Here is a 19,444-nt window from a genome sequence, read left to right as displayed (position 1 = left end):
GGGAAGTGCACAAACTCAAATTTAAGCCGTGCTTTCTGATGGATTTCCTGTGATCTGCCTTCTCCACTCCCCATCTCTCTTGGAGCTGTTATTGTTAAGGAGATCCCACAGTTAAGTATGAGTGCCAGCCAGGATTTTCAGCTCTACATCTGCATTTCCAGGCTTTCATTGGATTTTGTTGGGAGAATATCTTCTGTGTGTCAGCCGGTGCTACGGACATCTTAATTTCCTCTCTGAAGTAAAAATACACTGATAGAGTTTGAAATAAATAAGGTCATAATTGCAGCTTGTGTCTACCAAACATACTAATCCTGTTGGACAGGAACAACAGAACAATAAATGTTTAAGGTTTACTCAAAGATCCATATCCACATGTGGGCATAAGGTGATCATATGAGCAGTTTCATTGAATGGCTCGTATGGATCAAGTCATGATTTGTTTAAGCATCTGTATGACTGAAGCTGTGTGGACTGATGGCCTTTGCAGCTCTCATTTCACAGCTCTTTCATTTTGCTGGTTTTGCTTTGTTTTGTTTTAAACCTTCCATGGCAGAATGACCTTTCACATGCTGTGAAGTCGTGCCCTTCTGGTTTTTTGAAATCTGCTTACTCTTCCCTGTTGTTGCATTGAGTTCTCCTGCTGTTTAACTAAATTGAATTGTGAGGTGAACACAAATGTCTAGCAGCCTTTATAGTCATGAATTTAAACATAAACGTTGGAATATGTACCAGAAAAAAAGCAAAGTAAGCTTATTTTCAATGGCCATTTGACACTGCAGGGTTAATTCTGTAGAATTCCACTATAAAGAAAGAAGAGTGTGTTCATGGAACAAGCTGGAATAATTCAATAATTGAATAGTGGGATTCTATTAAGAGGGATTTTCTGGTTGCCGTAGGTGGGAATACCCTGCTAGTATGTTTTTCTATATAACTCTTTTGTTTAGAAAACTATTTGAACTTGTTGCATGCAATATTACTTCATCTCAGATATTTAGGCATTACAAATGACACAGCTCTCCCCCATGCAAGTGGTTGGAATATCAGCAATATGATCATTTTATCGTTTGAGGGGTTTTAAAGACTTAACTAGTGTTACTTCTACAATTTTATGGTGCCGAGTTATCTTTCTTGAAAATATATATTCTCATATGAATGAATCAGGTTTGGAGTTTGGGTTTGCAGAAGAGTGTTGGCAGCACTGCAAGTCATTGGTGTCAAAGTCACAAGTGTGCACTTTGAATTCCCTTTCCCATATTATTTTTAGGACTCCAGAATAAGGTATTGCAGAAAAGGTTGAGAGGTGAAGTTGTGTACTGCATTAATCTGGAATTTCCTATTGGGTGGACTAAGGAAAAGAGGCAACCAGCTGAGGAGAACAGGGAAAAACACCCTCAGCCCCAGAAATCTGAGGTTACCACTGCATAATTTTAAGCAGAAGAAGAGCTCTTTCTCCACTATTTTTTTTTTCCAGCCAGTGACCTACAACTCCAAAGGCAGTAATAAGGGAACTGAAGTAAAGCTGTCAACTAAAGCCAAGGAAATCAAATTCTCCAACTTTCTAAAAAGCTTTCAAGTTTGAAGTTGCTGGGCTTTTGTTTGCTGTTTTTGGGGTTTTTTTCTGAAAGCTGCTTTGTAAATTCTTAAGCATATTCCGTGGGTCTGTAATTGCTATCAGTTATATTTCCCTTTCTCTTGCTGTAAGTTGTTTTGGCATATTTTCAAGTAAAATAAAGTACTGCCAGCTTCAAAAGATGGGAAAAGACTTTGTGCAACATAGCACAATACCAGGAATGACTGTAAATTAAATATCACTGTAGTGTTTCAACTGTGCAGCTGAAGTGACACACATTCACTGGGAAATGGTACTTAAACCTTGAACTGGCTTTGTCTCATTCCAGCTGTTGAGTGCATGTTGTTCCCAGCCATGCAGCAATCCAGGCAACTTCTGCATGGCATTTTTTTGGAATAATTTTTACTTTTTCTAGGATGTATATGTTTATCTAATCTATGTCAAAGCAGTCATTGCTGTGTTGACCTCAGTATTAAGGTAGGTGATGGTATGGAAGTCTGACACTAAGGGCTACAACTCAGATACTGGGTTTTTTACCAGAAAAGATGCCTACATTGTCAAAATGTAAAAATAATGTATATCTAAAACTAAGAAATTTCTTGTTACATTTTCTAACTCCATTAGATTTTCAGGTTTTTAGACAAGTTGATTCACATTTCACAAATACCTTCAGTTACTATTCTGGTGGATGTAAGGCTTCTAGTAAATACATCATTTTGCAAATTAGAGGACAATGTAGCAACTGGAAGAAATAATGACATAACATTTTTATTTATGAAAATACATTTAGCTTTTCAGCCCTAGTATATTGAATTTTGGGGAACTTTTGAAAGCCTAAATATTACTGTATTTTGAATTAATCTGAATGGCTTTAATTGACTACTTAAATGCAAATGATATTTTGTCAAGAAAATAATAATTAAAAAATTATAATAATGGTGCTTCAGGAACCACAAGCTTGAAATCATTTTCCATTAGTCTTTCAGTTCTGTGTAGTGATCTTGTACGTTCTGCTCTATTTAATTTCACAAAATAAGCTTATTTAAACTGATTGAACACTATCAGTATTGTGCATCTATTTCTGTAGGTTCAGGTAGGCTGTTCATAAATCCATCTTATCAGTGCTGTTTAAACAAGGCATTGCTTCTACATGTAAACACAATCACCTCCCCTTCAGAAAGTGAAATTCGTCATTTAAGCGCTTCTGCTGCCTGAAATAAGCTGCTGAGGATCTTACAGTTCAGCTCAGGGGAGAGCAGGTACCCTTGAGCTTTCAGCAAGTTTACCTCAGGATAATGGGAACAGAAGGAAAATGACTTAATTCAGGTGTAAAAGAACAAGGACTGTGGGTGTCACAGACGACACATCACTCTGTTTTTCAGACAAGACTTTGGAAAGGTTAATGACACATATTGCTTCCAATTTTATATGCCAGACTTCAAAAGTAAGGAGATTGATTCAGAGGTGTCCAGGATGGTTTCTGAATATAAAACTCTGCAAAATCTCCTGAGATTAGCTATTTCTTACAAATTTGATCTGTGACAGGCTGAAACCACTGAAAACCGTGTCCAAAAATGTTGAGGTTTTTTGAAGCAACAAACTTAGTGATTTATGATTTGAAACAAAAATACAAACATCCACTGACACCAAAGCCCATGATAGCTGGATGCTTCAAAATAACAGATTTGAAACAAGAAGCATGGGGCAAAAGACATAGTGTTGAATAGTCTTAAAAGTAGTGTCAAAAAGAAAAATGTTGTCAGGAGGAGGAGTTTCAATTTTTGTTTATAGTAACAAATCTTCTGATGAAGCCAAACAAACTGTGAAGTAACAACCACTTCCTCCATCTACCTGCACAGACCTCCAAAAGCCTAAAGAACAATTCTAGTGTAAGAAATAAATCCCACCCTCCTCCTTGAAGATGCAACAGTATTTTCAAATTACCTCAGAACAAGCTGTTCACAATAGTTTTACAAATTGCTATTTAAATTAAATCTGAAATATTTTCACAAGTAAATTAATTACCAGTGACTGAGAACTTCAGATATGAAAATAAACTATTGACACTACTCTCTGTAATTTCTCGTTTTATTTTTCATGTTGATTCAGGGCTTTTATGTTTCTCAGATGAGTAGTTGTCATTCTTAATTACTTGGTTGCAATTCTAAGTGGAATATTTCAGTAAGCATCAAACAGAATTTATGATAGATATAGAGGGAGTAAAGCAAGATATAGTCTCAAAGACCTCCTGTGCTTAGTCAGCTTCAATGTAAACTAGAACCTTCTATATGCTATCATCCTGCTTGGTTAATACCTTCCACTTTAAAGGCAAATAAAAAAATAGATATGTGCACATTTTCTGCCTGCTATGTAGAAGAAAACATTCCTTTCTGACCTTTGCAAATGATCTATTTACATCCTGAAGCATAAGATTTCATTATCCTTATCTTAGTAGGCATAAGAGCCAGCGTTAGTAGCCATGAAATTATTCAGCGCTTTAAGAATTGCAGCTGCAGTATCTGACTCTCTAACCTCTTTAAGGCTGACTGCACACAGTATATGACATTTTCTTTTATTTCCTTTAATTTAGTTGACATTCATTTCATTTGTATGATGGAAGAAAAAAGCAAGATCTTAGTTGCAGTCTTTTCATGATCCTAAATATTTCGCTCAGAAGTAACTCTGAAAGCTTTTCAGTGTTACATGTTACAGCAGTACTTTGTTATTTTGGGGGAAATCCTTCAGTATTAGTGAACCAAATTTTAAAATTCTTTATTACAGCCTCATCAAGTGACACATACATGATTTGTTTTTATAACTAAGTCAAATTTAATAAACCCACCTTCATTCCTTGTTACTTTTATGTTGGTAATCAGAGCTTTCAGATATTACGTTTCCTCCGATTGGGGAATTATTCACATTTTAGATTTGGAAAATGACACCTAGAGATTGAGCATTTTAGCCAAGATCATGTCAGAGAAGGCAGTGACAAAGCAAGGGCAGTCTCAGGACTCAGATCCTACCCTGTTAACTTCCTGGAAAAATCCCTGTTCTTAAAGAGAAAGCTGCTCATCAGTGTCACATCTTCCATAATGAAGAAATTTAACAATGTGCACAGTACACCTTGCCCTCATAACGGAGCACTGAAAGTACAAATCCAATTTAAATATTTCTCATCTGCTTGCTCATTACATGGTTGACACGGGGGAAAAGTAAATCTAAAATATGTATAATCTTTAGGAAGACTGTTACTGGTTTTTTTTGCTAATAGCATTTTAGCTTAATAAAGAGGTAACTGATTTTTCAGATATCATCTGGAGCTCTGTATTTATTTGACATTTATCTTCCTTTTTAAAGTAAAGTAATCATAGCTCTAAGGCTACAATAATACAGAATATTTACCTCATGATTAAACAAGCCTCTTTCAAAACATGTCTGACAGCAAATGGCAAGTGGCTTCCTCAAGAGCTGGTGAAGGGCAGGGGGGTTCAGAAAGAGAGAGCATGAAGTAATCATTGTACTGAAGAGGAATCCAAAATTATCATCCTCCAATACTACAGCAAAGTGCCAACTTCCAGAATCAAGCCTTGGATGAGAGTGTGGAGAGGCAGAAAGGAGTTAGCTGTAAATTCATTACAAAATGTGAATTCCTGTTCTTTAATTTACATTCGGTTGTGTTTTGTCACATATTTATAATTTCCAGTTCCAGGCAGAATCTATCAGTGGTCAAAGCAGAGAAAAATCTGATGCTCTAGAAATACTGACTACATCACATCCTGCGAAAAATACTTCCTTTTGGTCACGTAAACCTACTTGTGGCTGTCAAGTATCTCTTGAGCTCATTTCTGTTAATCCGGGCTGGATTCCCTGCAGTTTATGAGGTGCTGATACCATTCCTGCTGTGTAACCAGATCACTCACTAAGAGGCTTTCTAGAGAATGAACAAAGAATCTACAGAGGATCTGAATCTGTTTGCCAGAAATTAAAAGATTACAAGATTTTTTATTTCAATGGAATAACTGGATACTTTGGAAATGGGATGTCAGTGAACTTGTGGGTAGCTGCAACACGTCTGTTTCCTTACTGCCTTTTCAAGAAACCAAGAATCTGGTTTTTCCCCTGCAGTTTCTTCTTTAATTATTATTAACTTGCAACCCCTGTAATCCTGTTTTCATTAAATCAATTTATTATTTGAACATTTGTTCATGAGAATTTACATAGCTCATTTTGTGACTCAGTAGTAATCACTGATTAACAAGAATTAAAGTGAACTTTCACATGTCGAGTCTGATCTTGTAAATCAGTGGGGCAAAAGACTTGGCATTAATCATATCAAAATAAATGTGGATAGTTGATTTCTTCTCCACTTGTAACAAATAAGGGAGACTTGGTTTAACATATAAATGGTGCTCAAAAGAATTGTCTTTCCTAGAAATAATCATTTTAGCTTGTTCTCCTAGTGAGTGCCCACAAATAGTTTGCAAATGCGGGATTGAACCTTTAAGAATTAAATAATCATATGATTAGTAAAATTTTGTTAAACGTTTTTATTACTGACTGTGAAACATGTTTGTCTAGCAAGTTGGTGGTTTGGCGGTTGATTTTGGGGCGTTTTTTTCACCCAAAATACCTGCTCAGTCTTCTTTTCTGGTTTTATTTCAGCTGGACAGCTCAGCCAGTCAGCACATTACTCTCTGCAGTTGCCCTACAACGTGCTGGGCTTGGGACGTAGTGCCAACTTCCTCGACCATTTGTATGTTGGCATTCCTCGTCCCTTAGGAGAAAAGGTGAGTTGAGATTTAAGATTGTCAAGCTAATGTTTGTGGTGTTACCTTTCCTAAAAGAGTTTGGATGGAAATAATGCTAGGGACACTCTTTATTTTAAGTCTTTGAAGTAAGAATATCAAAGAAGTTTTAATACAGAAAAGTTTGCCTCAGAGAACAATGTATGCCTGGAGTTTGGGAGTATGTAAGCTCTGAGGCCAATGCTAAGAGCAAAGGATGAAGTGTTAGCACAGGTATGTAGTTTGTAGGGCAAATGGGTATTAGATCCAATTATTATGGACTGTAGTTGCCGTAAGGCTGTTCTGGGGTTGGACTGGCCAGCCTGGAACTCACATAATCCTTTCTGCCTCAGTGATAAAACCATGATCAGTGTGATGGGAGGTGGAGATTACTGTGATTCTCTAATCTTCAGATGAAACATAAAAGTGGGGTTCTCACCATTTCCAGTCTTTAAAGATCTGATGGTACTACTTTAAAAGTAAGGTACTCAAATTGACCAAATTCTGATTTGGATAATTGCTTTGCCCGCCTCCTTTATATAGTTGATTCTTTTCTTCTTTCCTTATTATGTTGTTGCTTTGTACTTTTTAAGCAGATGCCGTGTTTCATGTCAGAAATAGTTATTTGCTTTTTACTCTTTTGAAGTTTTTTTTTAAGCACTTTGGAGCTTTCAGAATAAAAGTTTAAACAAAAGTAAGGGATTAATCTCTTATATTTAAAATTCTTTTAAAAAATGGGGGGTTGTTTCTCCTATTATATATTTCAACAGAGAATTTCTTTCCTTTTAAGTATGTTGTTTACTTAGGAATTGACAGAGCCTTTGTTTTTCTTTCAGTCCATAAGAAAACAGGAATGGACAGCTATCATACCAAACTCCCAGCTTATAGTCATTCCCTATCCTCATAATGTTCCTCGAAGGTAACTCCATCATTTCAATTTGCACTTCACAAAATTACATTAATACACAGTTTTAATTAGGCATTACATGTCGGTTTAAAAATAGTGACTTGTATAAAATAAAATTGGAGAACAAGGGCAGGGGGCCAATTCTGAGATGCAGCTGCCTCTGTCCCTGAGCAGGATCCATCTCAGGTATTTACACAGACTCTCACATGGTGCCCGGAAACAAAATCTATTACCAGCTCATACAAACAAGCAAAATGTTTTACCAGCTCAACACCTGTAAATATTTGCTAGCTGTACCAACATTCTTACTGACAAATTACAAAAAAGCATGGTAATGGTTGAATTAAGCATTTTTGTTGCACCAAATATGCAAGTTCTGTGTGGTTCCATAGAAGAGCTTTGGTTCAGCCCTTTGAATGCAGTAGCTGTTGCTGCAGGTGTGAATGTTCTTCTTCAGGTAAAGGTGAATGGCTTGGTTACAAGAGAGCTTGAACACAGAATTCACTTTGCAAATGAAATGTTTATCCCAGAAAGAGAGCGTGATTCTCTCCCTGCTATTAGAGAAAACATTAGCCAGATATTCCAGCTGCTTTTTGCCGCTTGATCTGCCAGTGAGGTCAGTTGTATTTATCATGCAGAAATGATTCTGACATCAGTTTCAGCAGTTAATTTTACTATAGGACAAATAACAGTTAAGAAGTGATGTGCTGCTTGAGTTGCTAATTAACAACCACAGAAATAACATCTGCCAGATGAAAATTTAGTTATAGTCTGGAGGTATTTTAAGGTATGAGTTGCACAAAAAAATTCCTGTCATCCTTAAACATCCTTAAACTTTCCTATAAAGGGAGTTTATGGACACTGGAGAATAGCAGAGGATAGAATCCCCAGAAGAAATCAGATTTCATAATAAAAACTTCTTAATTTTTTTTTAACATAGGTATGTTATTTCCTGAGAGGCCTCAGTGCTGCCTTAACACAGAGCCTGCTGCTGACAGCTGTCCCTTGACAGGAAGCTGTAGTACAAAAAGGGTGTTCACTGGGCCTCAGGGCCCCACACTGTTTGAGGGATGTCTTCCAGAAGCCCTTACAATATTTGATTTCATTGCTCTCCAGCATTCTGCTGCCATAATCCACTGGTTATATTGCCTAGAACTGCAGTTGTCCCTGGGTAAACGTCAGACTGAGAGAACTGGCCCCATGAGCCTGTCCAAGAGCAGCTTGTCATGTGGAGGAAGCATCTTACTGGCTGATTTCCCCCTGCTTCTCCGTGTTCCCAAGCCCCAGGCATTTTTGTGGAAGTTTTTCTTATGCATTTTACTTTGTCCCAGGCAGGGGCGGGAGATAAATCTCCTAATGAGAAAAAACTCATTCCCTGAGGATATCCATGGCATTCGGGAAAAGTTAAACAGAAACTGCATTTAGACATGGTACTACTTGAAAATAATTATATTAAGCCATATATTTCCAAGTAAACATCATTAAGCTTCAGTCTCTATAAGCAGAGTTGCTCGTTTCTGTAGACCAAGTTGTCACCTGTCTTACCCCAACAGGTTCTTTTCATCTTTGTAAGTTAAATCTGTTTTCTGCTTCTTAATGAAGGGTATTAATGTTTCCTTGGGTTTTTTGCTTTTTGTGTAGCTGGAGTGCCAAGCTGTATTTGACCCCAAGTAACATTGTACTGCTCACAGCTATAGCCTTAATTGGTGTCTGCGTTTTCATCCTGGCAATAATTGGCATATTACACTGGCAAGAAAAGGTAAGCTTAATTAACTAGAATATTTTCTATATTATTTAATACTTCCTAATATTTTACAGCCCTGTACATTGGAGATTCTTTGACTATTTTTCTACAGTATAATTTCTGACACAGATTGAATTCATTCCCAAAAGGTGTTTATTAATTTAATATTCACTGCAAATTTAAAAATTGACTTTTTTTTTATTTAAGCTCTAAGTCACTTAAAAAGGGAAATGAAGAACAACATGGGCAAGCTTTTGCCAACTTAAATGAGATGTCTTTGTTTCATATCTAAGCTTTCCATTTTGAAGTTTTAAGGAGAACTGTTTTGGAAAATGGTACATAAACTCAGTTTACTTATCTTGAGTTCTGCTGTTAATCTAAAAATAAGGAAAATGTCTTTTTTTCTGTATCTGTATCTGCTGATTGCACTGACATTAGCATTCAGGAATGCATAGGGAGTCAATCATGTGCATGTTGGTTCTTTGCTCTGTGGGTCTGAATTATACATGCAGTGTATAGAAATCCATTGATTTGAAGAAGCATTTTGAAAGAGGCCTTTCATGTCACAAAAGAAATGCTTTCCCATTTTTCTCAACTATGCTCAGTTCACAATCATATCCAACTGGCAGGATTGCCAATAAATGCTACTACATACCCAAACCATAATCTTAGCTGTCAAATAAAATTACTGCCCATTTTGACATGGTAGAACTGTTTGTTATTTTGTGCTTGTGGAAATAAAATGACCTTGTTAAACATTCAGGCAGGCTTTGCGCATGCTTCATATTTAAATGGTATTTGTCCGTCAATCTTCACTCTTCAAAACTTTAAGTACAGTCTCCAAATAATAATAAAGCTGGGAATGAAACACACAAAGCAAAGAAATATGAAATTTATGATGACTGTCATTAGCCTATCCTACTGTACCAAGAAAGCACTGTGAACTGGGAGTTGGGCTGGGCACTGGCTGGGTTTAATTCTGTCTCCAGCGTATCTTGAGCAACAGGAGTAGCTGAAAAGGTACTTGGACTTTGAGTTGGGGAAGGGTTGACTGTGTATAATTCCATCTGGAGAAATGGAGGTTTAATGGCACCATTTAAAACAATTTTTCATCCAGTAATTCAAGCATTGCAATGTAAAGAAGGACTCAGCCCAGAGTACTTTTGGAGCAATTTTAAGCCCCATGACATGTATGTGTATTGGTTATATTATAAACTCATTTCCAACTCTGCAGTCTTGCTCAAAATAGGGTCAATATTTGGATAAATTGTATGTATTTTCAGACCACTGTATAAACATGTGTTAATTCCTATACTTTTCCTATTGATTTTTACCTTCCCACTTTTTAGAAGAAACGGTTGAGATACTGAATACGTAAGAGTGTTCACTAGGGCTGTATTGTGCATCACTGACATTGTTAAAGTTAAACTCCAAAGTTCCTTGTTTCTAAGCTTGTTCTTAGCTTACTATCTCTTAGTAATCCTCTCATAAAAGTACCATCCCGGCTAAATGCCATTTTCCCATGGAGATCTCTGGAGTACCTGTAGCAAAGAAAGGAAGGGGATATGTACTGGCACTTAGAATCTTTTCTATCCCCCCGAGGATGTGTGTCTGTGAGCTGCAGTGTTTTATTCAGCAGCTAAAATAAACCCTGTACTTTGACTCCTGCAGATTGGTAGTAATAGGAGCCCTTTGTCTTCAATAGTTCTCACACACTCATCTGCCAGCCAAGTATTATAGTACTGAAATAACTGTAGGGTTTAGGGTAGGTGTTGCTGTCATGCCTTAGAAATTTTGGATCCATTTAAAAGGAAAAAAAGAGGTTTGAAATCTCAGTTACTAGTTTTTAGTTTTGATACATCAAATGAAAGAGTAATTGAGGAAGAATTGAGACCATTATTCATGTTACCACAAATACAGTCTGTTCCGTTCGCTAAGGACCTCCATCTTCCTGTATTTCCATTCTTTATAATGTGCTTTGGGGTCTTGAGGCTGGTCATGTGAGCACTGCACAGTGATGGTAATGCTGCCAGAGAGGGTTTTTGATAGATTCATCAGAGTATCAGTTACTGTCAAATTTGAAGCAATAATTTTTTCAGGAAGCATACAAGAAATGGAGTGAAAAATGTTTTCTAAGTGGGACTGTGAAATTCTGTGGAATGTGACAAGCATTTCAATGGAGGAAAGAGTGTGCCACTCCCTCCTTCCCACCCCTTTTTTGACATTCAAACTTCTATTAACATTGATAAAATCCCTGCCAAAAAAAAGCCAGACTGATACATCTTAAACCTCGCTGACAGCTCTGGTGCTGCTACAAAATGTAGTAAAATCCATAGTTAATCCAATGGAGTTGCTATCACACATAAACATTGTGTAATGAGGAAGTATTTGGCCTTGAACCAAAGCAGATGACAAACTTCCATGGCAGGAGACGTGCACCAATTGTGGTGTATATTTATCAACTGAGATACAAATCTGAGTGCCCACACAACAGCACACTGGAGAGGCTTTTCTTTGTTTTACTCATCAAAAAAAGATGGGACTAAGCAGCTAAAAAGCATTTCAATCTGTTTTGCTAAATTCTCTCATGCTGGGATTTACACATAGTGTCTGTCATGACAAAAACACTGTTTTCTAGAGAAGTTCACACCGTGTGTTCACAAATCCTTAGAGAAGTGCTTTCATCCTCTGTTACTTCTTTAGCACACTAGAGGAGACTTGTGGGAGGAGAGGACGTTTTTACACATTACATGGATTATAGGTACAATTTAAATATACTTATTTTTTCCAAGCACCATCTAAACTACTCTTTCAGTAGGTCAATGTGTGTGGGAAATGCACCCTACTTCACATTTTCATAATACAAACAAAAAACACGGAACATTTTTAGCCTACCTGGTGCTGTTAATTGTTGGTTGAACTGCCAACCTGGTCTAAATCTGTATTTAACAGAATGGTTTTTTAAATGAGATTCTTCTGAAGAGTAACGTAAATGACATTTACAGTTAATCCAGAATAGTTTCATCTCATATTTATAATGCAAAGTAAATGCATACTAGGAAACAGTTTTGAGGTTTGCCTTATTCCTTTTAAAAAAGCATTATTAGAAATAACAGAAAATAACAGGTCATAAATACTACAACAGCAGAGCATTAACAGCAGAAGTCAATTTTGCATAGATTATTGCTATTTCAAGCTGACATCATTTAAAAGTTAATTATTGGGGGTTTTACTAAGCTTTTTTGCCTTTTGTCAAATGAGCAACTTGGAAAAAATCAAGCATTCTCTGACATTTGACAACTCATTTCTGTAAGAGTATTGCTCTAGATTCCACAAAGTGTTTTTTTTATTAATATTTTTCAGAAAGCAGATGACAGAGAGAAGCGACAGGAGGCTCATCGGTTCCATTTTGATGCTATGTGACATGCCTTAATATTTATGAAGGAGCTGCTACTCATTTGCTTAATTGAACTACTGAATTTGGTTTTTAAAATTATTACCATGAAAATACTGTTGGTGTGTTATTTGTAAATGTTGCATTATTTGGTATTTATTTGGAAAGTATTAAAATTAGACCTGAATGTCTCACAAGGCCTTTCAGTTAACAGCCTGTATATAATAGCATTTGGCCTATATTTAACAAAACTGTACATTTCTTTTTCTTAGTAAAGGGATCAAGTTGCATGAACCATTGTTTATGTACCAATTCTTTAGTAATATTTGATAGAAAGAAAGCTGTGTAAACCAAGTGTTGCCATTTCAGCAAGCAGAATACCTTGTACCACTTGAATTGGTCTTGTCATGTTGTATAATGCATTTATTCATTCCTGCAAAATAACCTGATTTCTGAAAATTAAACTTGAGCAATTTCTCAGATGACTTAATTGTTAATTCTTTTGACTGTATTAAATGGTGCTTAATCTAAAGTATTCTGTATTTTTCTTTGTTTAAATCTATCTGTGCAATAGTTAAAGAACTTAGGAATTAGAGAACCAAAAGAAACCTGCAATGTAATGCTGGTTCATTCATCATGGGATAGATGCAGTATTTATGTGTGCTAGTTCTGGAGAGGAGACAACACATTAAAAAATTAAAATCATAAAAATTTATCAGGATTACATAAACTGCTTTTATAATTAAAGTATAACCATATTTATTTTAGAACGGTCCAAAGTCATTATGAAAGTAACTTTTATATATATATATATATGAGAAAGATATGGGATTATTTGTTTGGTTTTGTTTTTCAACAACTTGAAACATTTTTGAGTAGAAAGAGAATGAGGATTGATGCCCTAAAATTTATTGCTAAGTGATGAGATATACAAAGATAAAATAAGATTGTAGTAGGAACTCAGAATAAGCAAGCCCATTATCTATGGACACTACTATGCCCAAATTTCATAATAATTACATAAGATGAGTAGCTTAATTTTAAGTATTTAAAATGATGATGAGGTTACACTTGCCCAGTGTACTTGGGATCCTCAAAGAGTCTCTTAAGAATAATCATACTTCTATTTTACATGAGTTTACAGTCTCCTCAGTTTTACTAGACATTTCCAATATGTACTGCTCAGATGCCAACACAGGAGACTTTCATATCACATGACTGGTATTATTCAGGACAGAATATTTACTTAATGTACACCTTTAATATTTCTCAAAGTGGCATGAAAGGGTATGATTTTTTTTTAGAGAAATACTTAATGCTATTGGACTTTTTAAACCACATTGATAGAATTGCCTCCCACCAGCAAAAGAAAGAACAGATTTCATTATTAAAAAGACACACAATTCAATATATTTTCCTGTTTTTTCAGATGGTTGGAGAATAATGCTAAATGCATAATGCCACTGTGGCAGCAAAGTTGTCTGTAGCCCTTTATCACAATATAATACACACAGATTAGCTTCCTTATGTTTTTTGAAAAAGCAATTAGGAATAAAATAACCTCATGCTGACATTTAAGCTGTTGTCAAGTTTACAAAACATTGAACTCATATCTTTTGCTCTGAGGTATTTTGCATGCTCAGCAGTGCATCATTGCATCACTATATACATTACATTAGTGGTGCTTTAATAGCTGTCTTATAATAAAGTTTTCCACAGGTTCTGACTACTCCTAGCTTGGCTCACACAGTATATGCATATGATTTTGAATTCAGGCATTAAATATTGTTAAACCTCTTGTCAAAGGTTTCATGTCGTAATTTGGTTTTCTGCTCTAGAAGCATAAAAATATGTTTGGGTGAGGTTATTACCCTTCCACCAGTAAGTTTAAGAAAGTAACATCTATTAGAAAGTGCCGTTCCAGGTGATCATTACAGTAACTGAGAACTGAGAAATAGTTCTAACTACATACATTTTCAAAATGCATCCACTGTAACACAGCCCTGGTGAGAAATGCTATTGGAAGGCTTCCTCAGTGTGAAATTTCACCTATATAAAAATACTGTTGACAGGCCAACTGACAGATGGCTGTCGAAATACCATCTTTCTTTGTTCTCATTTTCCATGAGAAGCTTTAAGATTGAATCTTCCTACCAGATTTATCATTAATGCACTATAATCCCCCAACAAAAGAACCAACTTTTCTGCTGCAGATTAACAGGCATATTCTGTGTAGTATGATACTCCTATGCTGAGGCCATCTTCCTTAAGAGACAGCTATATTAGAAACATTTGCTGTAGTTAATTGAAAAGTGATCACTGTAAATGCACTGAGTCAATTCAGGACTTCTGTAGAGTCACAGAATGGCTTGGGTTGGAAGGGACCTTAAAAACCACCATGTCCCTGCCATGAGCAGGGACACCTTCCACTAGCCCAGGTTGTCCAGAGCAATCCAACCTGGCCTTGGACACTTCCAGGGATGGGGCAATTATAACTTCTCTGGGCAACCTGTTCCAGGGCCTCACCACCCTCACAGGGTGTTCCTAATATCCCATCTAAACCTACTCTCTGTCAGTTTGAAGCCATTCCCCCTTGTCCTGTCACTCCATGACCTTGTAAAAGAGCCTTTCTTGTGGGCTCCCTTCAGGCACTGTAAGGCCACAATTAGGTCACCCCAAAGCCTTCTCTTCAGGCTGAAGAATTCCAATTCTCTCCGCCTTTCCTCCCAGCAGAGCTGCTCCATCCCTCTGATGAACTCGGTGGCCTCCCCTGGACTTGCTCCAACAGCTCCATGTCCTTTTTGTGCTGGGACCCCAGAGCTGGAGGCAGCTCTGCAGGTGGGGTCTCACCTGAGGGGGCAGAGGGGCAGAATTTCCCCCTCCCCTGCTGCCCTCACTGTGGGATCAGCCCAGGACATGGGGGCTTTCTGGGCTGGGTCATGTCCAGCCTCTCACCCACCAGCACCCCCAAATCCTTCTCCCCAGGGCTGCTCTCGACTTGTTCATCCCCCCAGCCTGGATTAATACCAATATTTGATATTGATGCTGTATAGATACCAATATATTATAATTCATATTTACAACTTCTTTCAAAGAAGTGACACCTAAATAGAAAAGGAGGAGTCAATCCATAACTTTCTACTATATTATAATCAATACTGTTAAAGCATTAACTGTGTCAGTTTTGAAGGTATTAATAACCAAAAGAATAATTTTTAAAAATTCAGAAAATAAAATTATGCTTTAAATAATCTCATACTTTGTAAATAAATAGTAGGGATGGGCAAATGTTTTCATCAAAGAAGTATGTTAAGAAATCAAGAGCAATAGAGATCTTAAATCTGACACATTGCTATGCTGCTTTAGTAACTCCCTGTTATCCATTCTGGGGTTTTTTTCCATTTTGGTGACAGGATCTATTTGTTGAGGCACTATAATATCAGACTCACTGTCACTTTGAAAATAATCAGCCACACAGCATTATTTTTATAATTAATTCCTGACTTCAGTGAAAAATGTGATCTCATCTGTGATACAATCCATAACAATTATAACCTTATTTTGAAATTAATGAATTTTGCGATTCAAGCCAACCAGGTTTGTAGGTATATACCAACAGTCAGATCTGATTATATTGCCTAGCAGAGAACTGCCCAGTAAGCTTTCTGAGGACTATCAGTATTCTTCATGACTATTGCAAAGTTTGCAGTGTTTGTAGCTCAGTAGTAAGCAACAAAGCCAATTGTACATATTTATGTATCATTACATATTATGTTACCACACCAAGAGCGACTTGCACCTTCTATAATTTTCTAAGTAGAAATTGTATACAAATAAGATTTATCAACTGCACCTAAATCCTACTAACAAAACTAAGTACCAGAACAGTTCAAACATAACTCCTAACTTTCTTTCATAATTATTCACTGTTGCAACCTCTTTTAAAAACCATAGCTGCTGGTCTAAGGCTATTTGTATAGCCTTATGTATGATCTGCTACTCAAGAGCAAAAAATACATTAGGTAATATTAAAACTAAAACTTCTCACCAAACAGCAGAACTGTTGGGAGGAGGCAAACCCAGTTCTAACAATAGAATTGTAAGGCTTTAATTGCAGCAGAGCACCTGTTGTACCTGACTCCTTGTGAACTGCTCCTGCAGGTGTTTACCTACATGGAACTGAGCAGTCCCATTGCCTTCCCTCAACTACTCCCATTCAAAGATAATCATGATGACTCGGTAGAGCATCAGAACAATACACAGCTGGCTCTTCAAAAGCTGTGTTCAACCTTTCATAACTCCCAAACCCAAGTTTTCTACCAGCTTGACCCCATGACACAGCATTTTCCTCTCTGGAAACCTACACTCTGCAGGCTCAGAAAATGGGAACTGAAAGCTTCTTCAGACCTGTCACTAGTTTACTATGAAGTACTTTAAAGCAGCATCTATAGCAAGAAGTCCAGGAAGGCAAAGCAACAGGGATGTCCCCAAGAGAAATGTCTCTGAAAGCAGCAGTAAATGATGGCAGAATATGCCCCAAATCTACAAATTGATGCTACTACCTGCATCTCCCACTCTGACAGCTTGACACAGCCCTGAGAAAAGAACGGGATGGAAAAGCTGCTCACTTCCCCCAGTGTGTAATAGCTCTGTTCAGCCTTCTAATGGACAAACTAGAAGTTCAGCTCTTCAGTTAAATTGACTGTAGCAGATTGGGTCTTTGCAATTACTACCAAAACTTGTACTGAGCACAAAGTACTGTAAGGATTTTCTCCCGTTCCTTTGGTGTGAGACAATTGACCACAAATAGTCTTCCTGAATGCAAATTCAGCCTGAAATCTGAGAAGCAGGCCAGTTCTCTCATTTCTCATATCATCACAAGTAATAAAAATATCCAAGTCAAATTTTGCCATCAGCTATACTGTGTGTTCCAAAAAATAAAAAAAAAAGCAAGCAACCCCCTGTTTCCTAACAATCTGCACAACGGCAGTCAGATTTTAATTATGTACTTGCAGAGAGGATAAAAAATTGTGGATGATGCACAGATACAGTAGTCTGATATTTTCTTGAGTCACTACAGTAAACATTTTTGTTAGTAAAGAAAATAATGCAAAGTAGATACACCTAGTGAAGACTTCTCTTTGTATAGGAGTTTTCACGACAGAACTTAACATTTCATCACACCACTATAAATACATGGTTAAGAGGTGAACACAGAGAAATCGCTTTATCCACTGCTGGAATGCAGCGGCTATTCAACATTTCATGGAAAAACTCCAATTTGAGGAGGACCGTACCATCTCTATTTGAAATTGAAAGGACAATTCAAGTAAGTAGAATAATATAATTATGTAACTTGGGATTTTGCCAGACCATCAAGCTTAATACTTCATGAAGCTTCTTAGAACACTGAAATGGATCTTTAATAACCAGGAAAGCTCAGGACCTTTACTGTAAGGTCTCGCCGGGGGTCCGGTGTGATGCTGGGCAGGGGCGCTCACAGGCAGGAGTTGTTCCTCCCGCACCGCAGCCCCGCACCGCGTTCCTCCAGCTGCTCCTCGCTCCCTCCTTGATTAACTCGCCCTAACTGACAATCACACTGACTTGAAGAGCCTGAAATATTTAACAGATAGGCTGAAGCAAAAGAATGACCTTTTCTAACAGGATATGCTGACCTTTGAGCGTTTTAGAAAGCATTTAGCATTCAAACACATAGCACCAAACCACAAGGAAACCAGAGCTTCACCTCGCACAATCATGTTCGACACTGTAGTGAGCTGCCCTACTCCTTAAGCAGACGTGATCGCTAGTTGCAATTATGCACATGATTTACAGTTTGCAAAATATGTTGGGTCTATCGAGTTGTTTCCAAATCGCTTCCACACGGTGCTTGCGCGCGTGGGGCACCTGCAGGTTCAGATCTGCATCACTGTGCAGGACCGCGATGAGGAGAAGGGAAGACCTGACTTTGGACCTCCTCCGTGCCGGGAGCGCGGCCGGAGCAGCTCCCGGGCTCGGGACACCCGCACGGCAGCTCCTGCAGGGGCCGGGCCGGGCCGAGAGCTCCCGCACCGCTCCTGCCCCCTGAGCAAACCTTTAACACGCTCCGTGCACATCCCCGCGCTTCAATACTTCTGGAGCTTGAGCGAAAGCTCTCAGCTTTGCCTAATCGGCAATTCTAGGGAGGAGACATCCTGTAGGAAATACACAGCGATACTTCAACCCGTGCTGCCTATGGCAGATTTGAAAACATCTCTAAGGGACTAACATGTGTTGCTATAATTTTACACGTAGCCTATGGGCACTACAGCCTTTCGCGGCCATGCTCTCGGCTCTCGCCCTCACACTCCTTCATCGCCAGCTCGGGGAGCCCCCGCGGCGGGATCTGCGGCCCGAGACTTCTCCCTCCCTGCCCGGCGCCCGGGGGTTCCAGTCATCCCTTCCCTCGACACCGCCACCTGCCTCCACCCCGGGCCCTCTTCTTAAGTAACATGTCCCTTCACAAGCTAACCCGATGTGATGGATAACCAGAGGGACGGCAGCCAGGGCAGGCAGCAGGCTAAGTGCGCCTTTTTATTAACTTCTTGTAAAGTAATAGCTCCATTTTAGCTGTCACTCCTGTCAAACAACAGCCGCACAACAGCGTGTGATGGGCTCTTCCCGGAGCCCGAGCCGCAGGCAGCGCACAGCACACTGCGGCCAGGCAGGCACCGGGCACGCCGCACTGCCGGGGCCGTGCGGGCTCCCTGCCACGAGCGAGGGGGCGAGGGGAGGGATGGAAAACGAGGGGAAGAACCGGGTCCCTTTTACCCCACTGGGACCCCGCTCAGATCCCAAACAAAGGCCGGCAGCCGGGATTCAGGCTCGCCCGAGCCACCGTGTCCTGGAGAGGGGCCGCACGGCTCGCCCCCTCCGCCCTGCCTGTTCTGCGGGCGGCCAGCACCGCAAAAACGGGGAAAACCCGGCGGACGGCGGGCAGGAGGGGGCTGGGGCGTGAGGCTCGGCGGGGAACCGGGGCGGGGGGACCGAGGTGGGGCCAGTCTCG

At 38.7% G+C, this 19,444-nt stretch overlaps 1 protein-coding gene across 1 annotated transcript in view; it reads left to right on the top strand.

Annotated features, from left to right (window-relative positions):
* Positions 1-12,931, top strand: part of ITFG1 (integrin alpha FG-GAP repeat containing 1) — a 72,598-nt gene extending 59,667 nt beyond the window's left edge. The window contains exons 15-18 of the mRNA XM_051805606.1: positions 6,233-6,357; positions 7,191-7,273; positions 8,903-9,020; positions 12,369-12,931. Of these exons, the coding sequence (XP_051661566.1) occupies positions 6,233-6,357; positions 7,191-7,273; positions 8,903-9,020; positions 12,369-12,428 (386 nt within the window). The 3' untranslated portion in view covers positions 12,429-12,931. The remainder of the gene's footprint in view (positions 1-6,232; positions 6,358-7,190; positions 7,274-8,902; positions 9,021-12,368) is intronic.
* Positions 12,932-19,444: the final 6,513 nt, after the last annotated feature.

The sequence above is a fragment of the Manacus candei genome, unplaced genomic scaffold (assembly GCF_025592945.1).
Source record: "Manacus candei isolate 608988 ecotype Guabito, Panama unplaced genomic scaffold, ASM2559294v1 h1tg000065l, whole genome shotgun sequence".
In the NCBI taxonomy this organism is placed as follows: Eukaryota; Metazoa; Chordata; class Aves; order Passeriformes; family Pipridae; genus Manacus; species Manacus candei.
The sequence above is the reverse complement of the archived record's forward strand: the minus strand, read 5'-3'. Positions and strand labels throughout refer to the sequence as shown.